At 39.3% G+C, this 14791-nt stretch overlaps 1 protein-coding gene across 3 annotated transcripts in view; it reads left to right on the forward strand.

Moving 5' to 3' along the window:
* LOC137187357 (carboxyl-terminal PDZ ligand of neuronal nitric oxide synthase protein-like) overlaps positions 1 to 14791 on the forward strand; it is a 188356-nt gene that overhangs the window by 119117 nt on the left and 54448 nt on the right. For 2 of the 3 annotated variants that reach the window (XM_067596193.1, XM_067596195.1), the window contains one exon: positions 1130 to 1347. In XM_067596193.1, the coding sequence (XP_067452294.1) occupies positions 1130 to 1347 (218 nt within the window). The remainder of the gene's footprint in view (positions 1 to 1129; positions 1348 to 14791) is intronic. The other variant, XM_067596194.1, reaches the window with a different exon arrangement.

Genomic DNA, 14791 nt, shown 5'->3' on the forward strand with positions numbered 1-14791 from the left:
TACGGGAAGGGGTATGAATGTTATGTGTTTATGTGGAATATGCGCTGTGCTGCGCTGTGAAATCAAACATCCTTGGGACAATATGAGAGAGACTGTCTATCTGTATTTATTTTTAGTTATCAGAAAGGGAGTGTAAGTCTGTGTGGTGGGAAGTTGTGGATATCTTCGGAGGTCGTGATACTCTGATAGCAGCTTGAGGAAATGTAGTCAAGGTACCTCGTTTGCCAATAACTTTGACAAACTGTGTGGTAGTTTTGTTTCGCTGAATCGCCTGATGAAGGAAATCGAAAGCACTTGAAATGGTAAAATATTCAACAAATATTTGACTCCTGAAGACAAAGAGAATTCTGTTATTTTTGGTTTTTGGCATTCATCAAGGTAAAACTGCAGGTTGTTGACTTTACTCGAATGTTTTCAAATATCGGACAATTTTATTTGAACTTATTTAAATGTATTGATCTGATATAAGTTTTAGCAGCTTCTGACATCTAACAGGTCTTACCGAATCGAATGTGTTGTTTTCCTTCGCCACGGGTATTTTCAAAAAGTTGCATTGAGTCAATAATCATTCTTTACCAAATAAAACAGAGGGAATGTCTTAACACAGTTTTGACAAAGAAGTCAAATAAAACCCACTTCCAAGGTTGAAATATAAGTAAACAAGTGTGGAAGCCAGACGATGAAGCTCATCATAAACTGTTTTTTTTTACACTCTGCATTGATTTGTCTCATATATAGACAATGTTGTTGTTCTCCATTGTTAATGATATCTGTTTCAGTGAAAACATGGACTGTATCCCATTTGCACCAATTTGTCCTATTAAGAATGTATTAACAGCATTGAGAATGCTCTTTGAAAACACAAAACAGAAACTCAAGGAAACAGAAGAGACAGGAAGCTGGCAGCTTTGCAGAGTATTACAGCTCTTTTTGTGGTAATTTGAAGACTAACTTGACTGTTTCTTTGCCAGTTGTTCTGTTTAACAGCTGAAATGTACAGTCTACACTTTTATTCAAGCACATTTTGTATACTATGTCTGTATGGATAATGCTCCTTACTAAACTGAATGTATGTGTGTCCGCCCATGTGTGCGTGTGTACATGCTCATGCCTACATGTGTGTATGCAGGCGTGCGTGCTTATCCACCTGTATGTGTGTGTACTTTCCTCGGCTCAGCTCGAGAGCTAACGGGCGCTGAGAAGACGCCGATCGTCGCCGAGGAGACGGACATCGATGCTGACGAGGTGAGCCAGTTACCGGCAGCGGAGGAGTTAAACCTCAACCGAGGGGTCACCGATCTGGACGCCACGGCCAAGACACCTGACCTGAACCACTCAGACAACAAGGTAAATCATCCCGTATGTGTATATGTGAGGGGGTTTGTCCCTCTGACCAACAGAGGCTTATGTCAAATCTCCTACTGTAGAGATCTTTTGACTGTGTGGTGCCCCTACGGCAGTGCAGCGGACAGATGGCTATTCCCAGATAATATCAACAGGGTTAGGAGATACACTGTAAATGAAAAAATAGAGAGAGAAAGAGAGAAAAATGAGGTAAAACTTAATAGACATGTAAAATAGACAGAAATGATTTCAAAGAGATTTAAGACAGAGTTTAGTTTAGTTTAGGTTAGAAATGGTTTGTTGTGCTTTCAAAGCAGACAGACCTTGAGTAGACGACTTTCTGTTAAAGAAAGTTGACAGAAAGTTGGTTTTGTTTGGATTTAATTTCCTTGCACTGGTTCTGATTTGCAAGCCTCTTTTGAATATGTCTATTAATTATTTGGACCATCGCAGTAATTGGGATAAATTGCAAAACATGCAGTGCTTGGTTCAACGTCGAGGTTGCCTGCAATGATTTAGTGGATGTCTCGCTTTAAATAAAGAACACCTCCACTAACGTCATGAGATTTTTAAATATTTTTATGAAATATATTAGGCTTATTAAGCTTCCATGTGCTAACCACCTCCTTCAACCAGGCACTTGACTTTATTCATGAATATAGGGCTTACTATAGGACTGCTTTTAAAGTGTTGTTTAAATGGGTTGCGGTTGACAGAACATCTTGTATTAAACATCATTCATGGTGCCTGGTTCATGTCCAGCAGCTTTGTTGTCTTTCCCCATCTCTCGCTCCCCTCTTATTTCCTGTCGTCTCTCTGCCATCAGCTCTCTAATAAAGCCATAAAATGGCCAAAAAAATGAAACAAAAGACAAAAGAAGAATGTGACAAAAAATTACCTGAATGTCAGAAATGATTGGATTATGAGCTTAGTTAAAGCAAACAAAAGATGTCTTTATTGATTAATATTAGAATAGGCAGTCAGGGTAAAAAAAAAAAAAAAAAAAAGGAGAAAGAGGCCACCAAAGGACAGCTATAAAAATGTGCCTGTGTATCAAAATTTAGAGTCAGGTCTGGTTAAGGTTTGGGAAGCTGGCAGGAAATCAAATGTCTGTTGAGTCGCTCCAGGTCAAGCTGACCCCTGAGTGTAACGGTGGATTTCCAGAGTTTACACAAGCTTTCACATTTCCTATTTTTATTTCCTTGAGGCTTTACTTTGTACAAGATTTCCTTGAGGCTTGGAATAAAGTCTGCTTTATGTTTTCTTTGATTTAGATATTTGTACCTGTATTAACCACCAGTAAAAAAATCAAGTAAACATCAAGTCTGTGTTCACAGTATGGGATGGCGTGATTAAGTGTAATAACTCTCTGCCTGCCACTGTTCTGTTTCTATTCACAAACCGTCAGCAATATGTTGGCAGCTGAGCTCTAAGACTACTATGCCAGTCATGCAGTTTATGTGTTTTTGTTTGTTTTTGTGTTTGTGCGGCCTCATAGTGTTAGAGATTTGATACAGTCTCTCAGTCGGGTCATCTGCTCTCTGGCCTGTGGAAACCCGCCACCAGCGGTCTATCTATAACCAGAGACATGCTCTCTGGCCTGTCTGGAGGTGTGTGAGCATGGCTGTCGGGTTCAGCTGTCAGAGTAGCATAGTAGTTGTTGTTTACTGGGATTTACAACAGTATGCAGGGGTGTAATTGTGTTTTTGATGGAAGCAGCGGTGGGAGGACGGCGCTGCATGATGAGGGCAGAGAGGGGGTATAGGGTGTTTATTAAACTAGTCTTCGGCTTGAGACCTTCGGCTCTGCATCGAGTTGGCAACAGTGGTGTATCATAATCATTTTATTATGTTTTTATTTTTTATTATTTCAGCTGCCTGGCTTTGCTGAGTGAGATAGAACTGTAGTGGACAGAAATAGAGGAATGGCCTGGACTGTCTCCATGTGTTGTTTTGTGCCCTATAAAGCCATTGTTATTGTTTTGTTAAGATTTTTTTTTTAATGTGTTTATTTAATTGCAGTGTTCCTTCCATTCACAATCCATGTGATGATTGCTTTTCATAGGCCCTATTAACACCTGGCAGTAACATGCGTGTTGGGAGATCCGATCACAAGTGGACAGCTCTAAGTACTAGGGTTGGGTCGGTTTCCGGTTTTGTCAGTCTGGTCCAGTGTAAGAGTTTAAACTGGTTTGGTTTTATGCAATCTGACTGAACCAGCATTTGTCATTATGAGATGAGATTATTATAAGCGTCTCACACGGAGGCTCTGACACTGACGGGGCCGGCTGCTGTCGTCCACCCAGCCGGACACCAAAGACAAGCTGGAGGAGGTAGGCTGACTCAGGCTAACGGCGCAGATCTCACTGATAACCCAGATAAACCCAACCGGGCTGCTTACAGCTTCAGTCAGTCTGAGAGCAGCTTGTGTTTTGTGTGAAGAAAATCCATGGATTCAAAGGGACGGGACAGATCATTTTGCCAGCCTGCACCATGGCTAATAGCTGATTAGCATGGCTAGCATCGTTAGCATAGCTGTGCCATGCTGTGCACCCTAGCACAAGAAGAAAAGTTAAGTTGAATGGTTATTGTGAGAACTAATAACAGTGTGTCACTCAGTTGTCCTGACTGTAGTGTCGCTACACTCTCATTCATGGGTTCTCATTACATTATCCACTCAGGAGTGGCTGAGTCACATGTGACACCTAGTGGTAAAATTTGGTATTACCGGTCCAGTCCAGTATTTGGCTTAGTATCAAACCGGTTTGAAATTTCTTACATCAGCCAAACCCTACTAATGTCAGCTCACACCTGGCATTAGAATGTGTCTCCACATGCGTCTCGAGTGGCCACTTGTGATCGAATCTCACTTCCTCGCTCTATATGCAAATAAACACGTAAATCATTTCCGTTTGCAAAGACCAAATGCAGGTGGGAGGCACCAGTTGCACTTCCTGTGATTAGTCTGCTGGAGAATCCATTTCGCCTGTTATTGTGGCTTCTTCTTCTTGTTTCATACTTTAATATGACGCCATTGGCACACAAATGAGTACGTACTTCTGCTTACACAGAGGACGTCAGTTGAGAAGTTGGTCCTTCAATGTGAATATGGCCATTTGTGGCAGTTTCTAGTCTTCTGCAAGCTGGTATTCACAGTGTCATTCTATTTCATATATTGTAGCTATATACTGTACTTTCTAAATTTACATTATTCTTATTTATTTACTTTTGAGGATCAAATTTTGGCCTGGAGAAAAGTTGCATAATTTGCCAAACTTGGTTTAGCCAAGCAATCATCTCAAAGGGCAAATCTGCCAATGCAACCAATAAAATGTCTTAAGCTGTTTCTTTTACTAAACCCATTTAAGAGTTGTATTATTTGTGCTTTCTGCTGGTCAGATGGTCACATGCACTCATTTTCAGTTCTTAATGTTTTTCACCTTGTTGCTAAATGTGTCGAAAATTCCCCTTTGCAGGAAAAGCCCTGATCTATAGTTAGCGCTGGGTAATAACGTGTTTGCTCCAGCAGTCTCAATTAATGGTAAATAATTAAGGAGACAAGCTGTTGGGCAACACTCCAGGTCAAATTTTATTAAACTTTTCATCAGCACCCCAAATGAGAACAATATGTCACCTTAGGTTCCAGACTCGCTGAAACATACCTGTTAACTCACCACATAGAGACTCACCAGAGCAAGACTTTGAGACCCATCCTGGATCCTAACCCTTAGTTACAAAACCAAACTATTCAGCTGTTGAACAGTCCTTGGGTCTCATTAACGTTAGAGTTATGAGACCTTTCATTACAGCATCTGATTGAAAGCAACACAGCGTGAAATCACTGAAACAATGAGCTCTCAGCAACGACCTCTATTCTCAGGTCATTGGAGAAAGTGTGTGTGATTTTGTGTAGCCGCTCTTGCACATACATGTACGTATTCTTTTCGATTTTTGTCTTCAACACATTTGTCACTCTTAACAGCTTTACAGATTAGATGGGAATGTGCAGGGACAAGTGGGGAAAGGTAGCATTGAATGAGATCTGTGTATGTGTGTGTGTATGTGTCTATGTGTCTTATGTTTGTCCCCATGTGCATGCATTTTTTTTCACATAACTGTGTGTATATGTCCCTGAGCAGAGGGATTTGATTCACTACAGGGTTTCTCTGGAAGCTCATTAAAGAAAAAGCAGCCTGTGAATGTTAAAAGTTCATTCTTCTCCTGTCAGCTCCCGTTAGACTGACAAATCCCTCAGCGCCCTACGTTCAAACGATCCCGTAGGACTCAGAGAGCACACATCAATCCTACCTGGGGCTTTGTGTCCATTGTGTTGAGTCAGGACATTTACTTTTAAAAGGCTTGCCTCCGGGATCAGAAAGAGTATTACTACAAGACAAACTGGAAAGACAAAAGTCACAGATTAGAAACGACAGCATTTTACATATTTGAAGAGGCTACATTGCTTTTTTGGCAAGAGAGGGACGGCCTCCTAAAAAGTGAGTGCTGTGCAGAAGTACAGAAAAGACCACAAGATCAAACTGAACATAAAAACAATGTCAACATGATCTCCATTGTGTATAGCCTTAAAACAGAACCTCCTTTCTTTTTGCATCTATTGGATGTTTGAGCTCCCTCTTAAAAATAGATCAGTGCAAGAGTTTAAGAGCTTTTGTTTTCTTTTTATGTGAATTATACAGAAAGAGAAGAGGAGTCTGTGTGTTCACATGAGTATGGGAGTTTTAAAGTGAGGCAGTACAACAAACACTTTTATACAGGTTTTGCCTCTGGTCCACTTTCATATGCTGTCATCCAGGTGTAAATACTCTGATCTAGGAGTGTAGCGCTACAGGCAGCACTCCACAGACAAGGTTCTTTATCGCTCTCTCTGCATCTCTTGTCCCATCACTAGTGTGTCTCAGTTGTTCTGGACCTCAAATTAATAGTACAGCATGCATATGGGGCTCATTCGCTGGTCGATAATTCAGTCCTTCCAACAGCTCGATCCATAGTAAATTCATTAGTCTGTTGTTTGGTCTGTCCAAACCAAGTGGTAACTTCCACTTCTTGAGACTAAAGCCAATACAGAAGTACCTTTAAAATACAATGCCACCGACAGCCGCTAGACACTGACTCCAAAAAATTCCCTGTCTCCAACAGACTGACATTCAAAAAGCATCAACTTCTCTCTAGAAACGCTAAGTCAATCATTTTTTTCAACAAGTCATTATGGTCTGAATCTCTAAATTCAGGCCCTCTTGTAAGTATACTGGTGGACATTTTGGAAAATAGTACTCCATTAATAAGATTTGAAGACTTATGGTAGCTTTGATGTCTGCCTTGTGGGCATTGATTGACAGCTGCGGTTGACAGTTCAGTTCACCTGCTGCTCTCCCCGGCTCCAGGACTCACACTGAGTCGTACTATTGTCTCAATATTTCAGTAAGTTTAATGTTACTTGATTGCGATACCTGCTAAAGTAGCTAACTTCAGCCTGAGTGTGCACCGCTCAGTGTTCCCAGTAACCTAACGTTGCTTTGGTCAGAGGTAGTGGGGCATGTTTCCAGAGCATGAAAAGCAACACCACACACTTCTTATATGGAAGGTCCTGGCTCCAATTGTAAAAGATGGCGCCGATCATAAGCCGCAACTCTGGGCTTCAAACCGGCTTCAGTGCAAACCAGTGGGTATTGTTACAACTCGCTATGTCCATTTTTATTCTCTTGAAGAATTTTTATATTAATTTCTTAAAATTTATGATGAAAGTACTCATACAGTTCATGTTTTTAATCGTCAATATCTGCTGAAAAGAAGTAGGAATTCTATGTATTAATCTTGACATGATGGTGCGAACATTAACTCCTCTTATCTAAATTGCTTTTTACCAGGTTTCACAAGTGCTGCTACTGTGTATGTTTTTATTGATTGTAATACATTCAATCAATTGTCAGTTGTTTTTTTTTTACAAAATCTTTGTTCAAGTAAACAGTGTATCTCATTAACATGAATGGTACTAATATTTGAACTATTTATATGCAAACAGTAAACATGACATTTCCACATGAAACTCTTGGGATGCACTGCATCACTGCAAAACACCCCCGAAACATGAGCACACTGTAATCCAGGGTGTACATAACAAAAATATGAATGTGTATTCCTCTGTTTTAAAGCCTAGGTAGCCATTTCATTTATCCAGTGAGACTGTGAAAACCACAATAACACCATCAGTGCCATTTTCACAAGTACGATTACTCACCTGGCTTCAGTACAGTATAGAACAATGAAGACTGCAGTGTAAGGAGGGTGCTTGGTTAGTTGTGAAATGGTAGAAATCACAATATTCCTGTCTGTGTGAGTTGGAAATTTATGCACATCATGCAGCCATTGATCTAGAAAAGATGCTGCAGTGCCAGGAAGATTAAGGAATTAGGCATGGGACAACTTCCTAATATGCAATCAATATGTTTTTGCAGTTAGCTCACACAAAACAGACAACCTGAATGTGACTGTGGGTTGAGGAAACGAGGTCAGGGAAGGAATAAGTTATATGCCTAAAAGCATAATTCTTGCCTGCAAAAGGATATCACTGAGTTTACTCTGTAAAAAAGGTATCAATAATGAATTTACAGGGATAAAATATCAATAACAAATTCTGGTTACAGGGCTCAAAATAAATGCAGAAAACTGTCCACTTATTATTTTGTCATCATTCCAAATAAATGATGATGACTCAGGATATTCTTGAAAAAACACAATGGCAGACAAATTCGGAGGGTTTGAAGCAAAAGTATTGACATTTTTATAATATTGACTTTGCCCATTAAAGAAATAAAGAAATAGACATCATTTTAAAATGATTTTATCTCCTGTATTATAAAGGCAGATAGTTCATGTTTTAAGTATCTTCAGACTTACTCAATAGAAAAACAACATATTATGTAACTCAAATTTATATATATTTTTTTCTATCTTCAGGTTTGTTAATGTGTATTATTTCCGCTATCAATCAGTATCAAGTCCCGAAAGCAATCAAACATCTCTAAAATTAATTGCAAAAATTAAATTGAATACCTTACATCATATGAATAACAATAAGTGTCATCTGCATATAATGAAACTTAATGATGATTATTTGGACACTTAAATGTAAAAATATGAAATGTCAAAATGTTGGCTATTATCTTATACATCACAATGAAATACAAACTTTGTTTTTTGTTTTTTTTCCAAAGCAATTTTAACTTTAACTTTCTTGGTAACGCTTTTTAAACTGTCTATAAGACTATTGGCTGTTTTGCTGTCTTTCATGTGCTTTATCCTCATTATATTATAGAAATCAGAATATTGAAATCAGTGCTTTTTTTTTTCTTCAGAGAAACCAAAGTAAAGCATATGGTTTCATAACATTTACTTCATAAACACAGCATATCAGCACTGTAATTACTTAATGTAGGAAGTTGCATGCAATAAATAGGATTCATCCAAATTCAGCTGATTAGGCTACTTCATGAAAAGCACAATATTTCTGCAAGTTTTAAACTCATGATCTTTGTGGCGCAAACACATAAACATCCCCATGACCCTTCTTCCTGTCTCCTGACTCCTCAGCAGCCTTACAAGACTGAGACTTAACTTTTCACTACTCTTCACTCACAAGCAGGTAATGAAAATGCAGCCTCTTGACTTTACACTGATTGTAAACTCAGTGGGTTTGTGTGAGAGTATCACTCAACCCATCTATATTGGGCAGATGGGGCTCAAGTTTTTCCCTGCGGGGGTTGTTTTTCTTGATAGCCTTGCAGTCTGATTGAAAGATTTGTGATTTGATTTCTTAAAAAGTGTATCTGCGTGTGTGTGTGTGTCGACTTGTAAAGTTGTGATACAACTTGAAGCTGCCCACCAGCAAGGAGTCACAAGGCCGGTAGCCAAAAATCTGTCTTTACACAGATCTTAGCATTTTAGCCTTACTCATACTTACCTCCTGTGTTTCTATCCATATCTGCTTTCATACATACATACATGTATACATACATATATATCATACATATCTAGGAATGTTGTGACCTGGTTTCATCCCGTGTAGGAGGTAGTTCACCCTGAGCCTTGCACATGGAAATAGAAGTTTGAGTTATTAGCTGATAACAAACCACAAGAAATGTTACCCAATCAGAAGTGTAAAGCAGTAACCTTTTGATCCGACAGAGTTGAGTCAGTCCAGGACTGGATTCAGGATTTTTGCTGTTGCAGCCGGATGACTGTTTTCATGAAAGTAAACCCAAAATATTTCTTGGGCTGCCTTATTTGAGTTATCCACCGGCCCAAATGAGCAGACAGACTTTAACCTCCACACAATGGCTTTGTGTCTTTCCTCTCTCTTTCTCTCTCTGTGCATCTATCACTAGACTTTCCACATCATTAGGCTGTATTTTGTGCTGACATTCAATATCTTTTTTTCCAGACTGGATTGTGTTCATGCCAGAAATGTAAAAGTATTCACTGCAGAGGTCTCTCACTTAAGATGTAGAGCAGTATAAGCCGCTGCCATGTGCTCATCTTTTCAATGAAACCAAGAGTTATGAAAATCTTTTGAGATTTGACCCCAAAAAGTCTGGTCATACATAGCAGCCTTTAAAGATGCCATGAATAGGACACTTCCTGGAAAACCATGAATCTTTTATGGTAACTTAATGATCACCAATTGTGAATCTAAAACCTAACCAATGAGGCAGTGTCTCCTTTCTTAACTGATATTCCAGGGTTTTTTAGTACAACTAAACGCTGAACAAGACTTTTTTAGGCAACCAAAATGTAAGAATTAATTTTCATTAACTGAAAAAACACTGAAATAGCAACAGCTATTACTACGCCTACTCTGTGAATCTGGGGTTATGCCATGGTTACGTTACCTAACCAACATTGTTGCTGTGGTAGTGACTATCCACACCCTAAAGCATACCCTGCTTTATCATCTATTTTATTATTTTTAATTTACAAAATGAACATCATGATGTATTGAAGAAGACTTGAAACTAGTGATTGAGAGCATAAACTCATTAGGAAAGTGTTTATTGAGGTAATAAATCAAGTGAGAAGCAGGGTCCTTTTCTGACGGACTTCCATACAATCGGACTTCTTTTTGGAGCCAGTGGAGTCGTCCCCTGCTGGCCATTAGAGAGATTGCAGGTTTAAGTCACTTCCACATTGGCATCACTTTTCAGACCTGGAACTACCAGCTTGTTTTGAATGGCATTAACTTGAATTTTTGGCCATGTGGGAGAAGCAGAAGCAAGTTATGAGCACAACACTGACATATTATCAACCTTTAAGTCAATGTGTTGAACTTGTTAGCAAACAGTAGCATATTTATATATGCAGCATGATAAAAATATCAATTGAAGTCAGTTTAAAGACAAGATGACATCACATTTGAAATTTTACTTCCTTAACATGGTGTAATTACTGTGGTAACTGGTTGTTGATGTGGGACAAAACCCAAGAAGTGCAGAATTAAAACACACTTAATTTTTTTCCAGGTTCCATAACAAACACACAGAAGTTAATACACTATGAACACACAGTAGTGTGTAGTTGCAGTTATAGTAGGGTGGGTACTCTGGCCCAGCTTCTCCATTCCTAACAGATTTGGCAACTACATGCTGCTGAATGCCAAGAGTCAGCAGGTTTTCTTTATCATTAACTACTATAATAAAACCAATCAATTCAGTTATGGATCTGAATTGTTCCTCATTACTCCTTAAAGTTGATAGTTGCGTTTACCTATGTCTAAACTAGAGGCTTGATTAAACCTCCAAATCAAAGCTTGACACAAGCCTGAGTAGTTCCACTCGTCCCCAGACCAAGCTCAAGCTTGATGTATCACAGTCCTTCTCCACAGGAGACAGAGCCCTGCTGTTTTTATATTCTAGCAAATAGTTAATTGCATTCACCTGGCTTCCCTGGTCCTAATCAATTCCTGATTAGACAGCTAGAATCAAAATCAACAGGACTTAGGGAACTGAGGAAATCCACTGAGAACCACTGCCTTAATTATGAGGACATGCAGATGAATGTCAGCAACTGTGTGACTGTATGTCATCATTAAAAATTAATGAGGAAACCATTAGTTATGGAAACAAGAAATGGCATTTAGAACAACTTGAACAACAACAACAACGCCTGTTGTGAAAGAGCAGCAAAGCGGATAAGGTAATATGAGGACAAAAAAAAATAAAAAATGTTATTTGTGCAGATATTCTCTAACAACCTCTGTGAGTCTGCTCTCCAGATGATGCATTTTCAAAAAAAAAAAGCAACCACCTGATGTTATTGTTAAGATGGAAAATAACAATGAAATGGTAGAAGAAATGGAAAGCCTAATCTAAAAGGTGACCCATCCATTTCACAGCTTCTTAGTCACTGTGGCCTGGTGTGTTGAAAATATTACTTAGTTTGACCAGGAAGCCTGTTCACGCTGGGAAGTTCAAGGCCAATAAGATGCTTTATTTTTCTGTGAACATAACTTTTTTTGTCCGTAAGACCTTGCCAAGATTTCTGAAAGTGATGGCAATGCTTTTTAATATCTGAAAATGCTTAAACAGTAACCTGAGGGCTAGGTTACCACTAAAAGTATTGTCAAGAGAGAGAAGACATTTTGCGTTCTACACATGAAGGGCGCAGCTCTTCAGTTTTGCTCAAGCGGAAAATCTTTGTCCTTATGTCAACCCTGTGGTCTGGGGTTTTTCAAAAGAAAATCTGAAAAGTGTAAGAGTTCACTTACTAAAGTTGGACTGAAAAAATACATTATTATAATCTATTACTTTAGCTCCCTGACTGGTTAACTTAGTAGGCACTTTTCAAAGCACAGTGCTGTTAGCTGGAAAGAAAATAGTTAAAAGGTTTATTGGTCAGTTGAAATCGTTTGGACACATTTGATCAGAGACCAGTCCTCATGAAGATAAAACTACATTTATCTTCTGATAATTCCCTTCTTAATCTAATTATATGAACCTGAGGGCCTCTTTGGGGGACAGCAGAAACAAGCTTTGAATGCATCACAGATTTTATCATCTTTTGAGTTAATATGGCACACTTGTTAGAGGATGTTGCCTCCTAACACGTTCAGAAGATACAGATCAACATCACCATTAATTTGGAGTCATGTGTCTCCCTACCTGCCAAATGAACATCCAGTACTCTCTCTCCCTTTCGCTCTGGTTTGGTGTCCACTAACTCCTCAGGGAAATATTTGCCTCTCTAAATGTAAAATGCTCCATTATGTTCAAAGCCTGGTCACTAACTTTACCTGTCTGCCATTTGGTGCTGGGCAAGTAGCGGATTTTTAGAGCTTTTTTGCTGAAACCAGCTCCCTGCTGTTGCCAAAAACAACGCTATGAACCACAACAGTGAAGCTGTGGGCAAGACAACCAAAACAATAAGCTGAAAGACGCTGTAAAGCTCCGTACAACCATGCAATAGGAACAACAGACTCTGTGGGTTCATCACTACTGACAACCCCTTTCACATAGAAGTAGTCATTTGATTCATTGTAAAAAAAATATTCTGTGAAATGATTTATTCATAGATACAGGAAAAATTAACCAAAGCTTCATGTGAACACCCTTCACCTGAATAAGACTCTCTCTACTACTCGTGCTACTGAATAATGACTGTTAGAGCTGATGGTATGATCTGATATCACAGGCAAAGCCACAGTGGAGTTATCCCCCAAGGCTTTTCTCAAGAGCTCTTGATAAAGATGTAAATCTGGAGTTGAGGCTGTCAGCTGTGAAGGAAGCCAGACCATGTCTAACCTCTTGGTGTTTTATTGCCTGAGTGTATGTGAGTGTATGTGAGTGTATGTGAGTGTATGTGAGTGTGTGTGTGTGTGTGTGGGTGTGGGTGTGTGTGGGAGGGGACAGACTGTTTGACAGACAGAGAGCAGCTAGTGTAATCACAGCTGGAGGAGGAGAAATAAAGACTTCCTTTATCCTATGTCATCTATCTTTAGTTTCCTTTCTGTCTCACTTTCTCCTTTCTTTTTCTGCCTCCCTGGTTTCTCCCGCACCATTTTCCATCCCTCAAAGAGTATAACGAAGAGACAAAAAGATAAAGGAAGACTCCAGCTGCCTGCTAAGAACCTGTATTAGCATGTGTATGTGTGGGAATTAGATGTTAATAGCAGAGTTCCCCTCTGGCAGACCAGACTCAAGCAGTTATCATGAGGAATTTCATTGGTAGGCCGTTTTTCTCTCCCCCCCCTTATTCAACTCCCTCGCTCAGTTTGAATATTCTGCTCTGCTGTCTTCTGTAATTGGCTGTGATTATGGTAAACAAGTTCAGGATCCAGTGTGCAGGCAAGGATCGTTTCTCATTCTGTACAGTAAACACAGCACAGAGAGGCTAAAACAGTGTTTGAATATGCAGGTCTTTGTTCAACAAACTTAGAGGGGACTGCTTGTGTGCTGTACATTAGCATTCATATTGGATTCAATGCATGTCCTCAGCTTTTGTCTCTCAAAATTAAAATTGATCATTGAGTATAATTTTCATCCACCCATCCATCATCCAAGTTAATTTACTCAGTCAACCGACCTACATGAAATCTCAAAGATAACTAACTTTGAAAAATGATGGATCTCATCATTACACTAACATTTTTCATCAATAGATTTTTTATTGCCCAGTACCCATAAACAGAAGGTTTACAAATGTGGTAAACTTCATCCAGTGAACGCCTCAAACACCCATATTTTCCTGCCCTATTAAACATTCTTTATGGCATTTTTTTTTTCATCCGCCGCAACCCTTCCTTGCTCGGTCATTCGTTTTTGAAGAGGCACTCCAGGCATCATCCAGTCCCTGAGAATAATTTGCCATCCAATCTTCCTTGCTGTTTAGGCCCGCTTTGCTATGGCATTTTTAAAATTATAGGGACAAAGCAAGGTGACATATTTCAGTGAAAAATGTGTTTAGCCCTGAAGGAGAAAATGTTCACTGCTGACTGGTTGTTTAACACCTGACAAATCTAAGTCAAATATTCACTTTCCTTTTAGCTCTGGCTCCTGGTTTATGGTCCCAGGACTCTGTATTGCCGCCCACATGTCTGGTTTGTTAAGGGATCAAAATGAGTAAAGCGAAACAAAATGATAATTCTGACAGTCTGATTATCAGGCTAAGTTTTACACCACTGCTAAGATTCAGGCCTTTTTTCCCTTTGGCTCTCTGCGGTTTGATGCTGGGCAAGTAGTATATACTTTTCTTGTTTTAGTTTTAAACTTAAAAGAGCTGTATGTAGGTGGAGATGAGCTTTGAGACTCATCAATACAGTCTATGTGCCAAAGTAATCTCTATATAAAGCAAGGAATCTCTGTCTGCATGTATGTATGCCCTTCACATAGCTTGAAAACTGTTCATCCGATCTACTTCATACCTGGCTGATGTATTGCTGG

The sequence above is a fragment of the Thunnus thynnus genome, chromosome 8 (assembly GCF_963924715.1).
Source record: "Thunnus thynnus chromosome 8, fThuThy2.1, whole genome shotgun sequence".
NCBI lineage: Eukaryota > Metazoa > Chordata > Actinopteri > Scombriformes > Scombridae > Thunnus > Thunnus thynnus.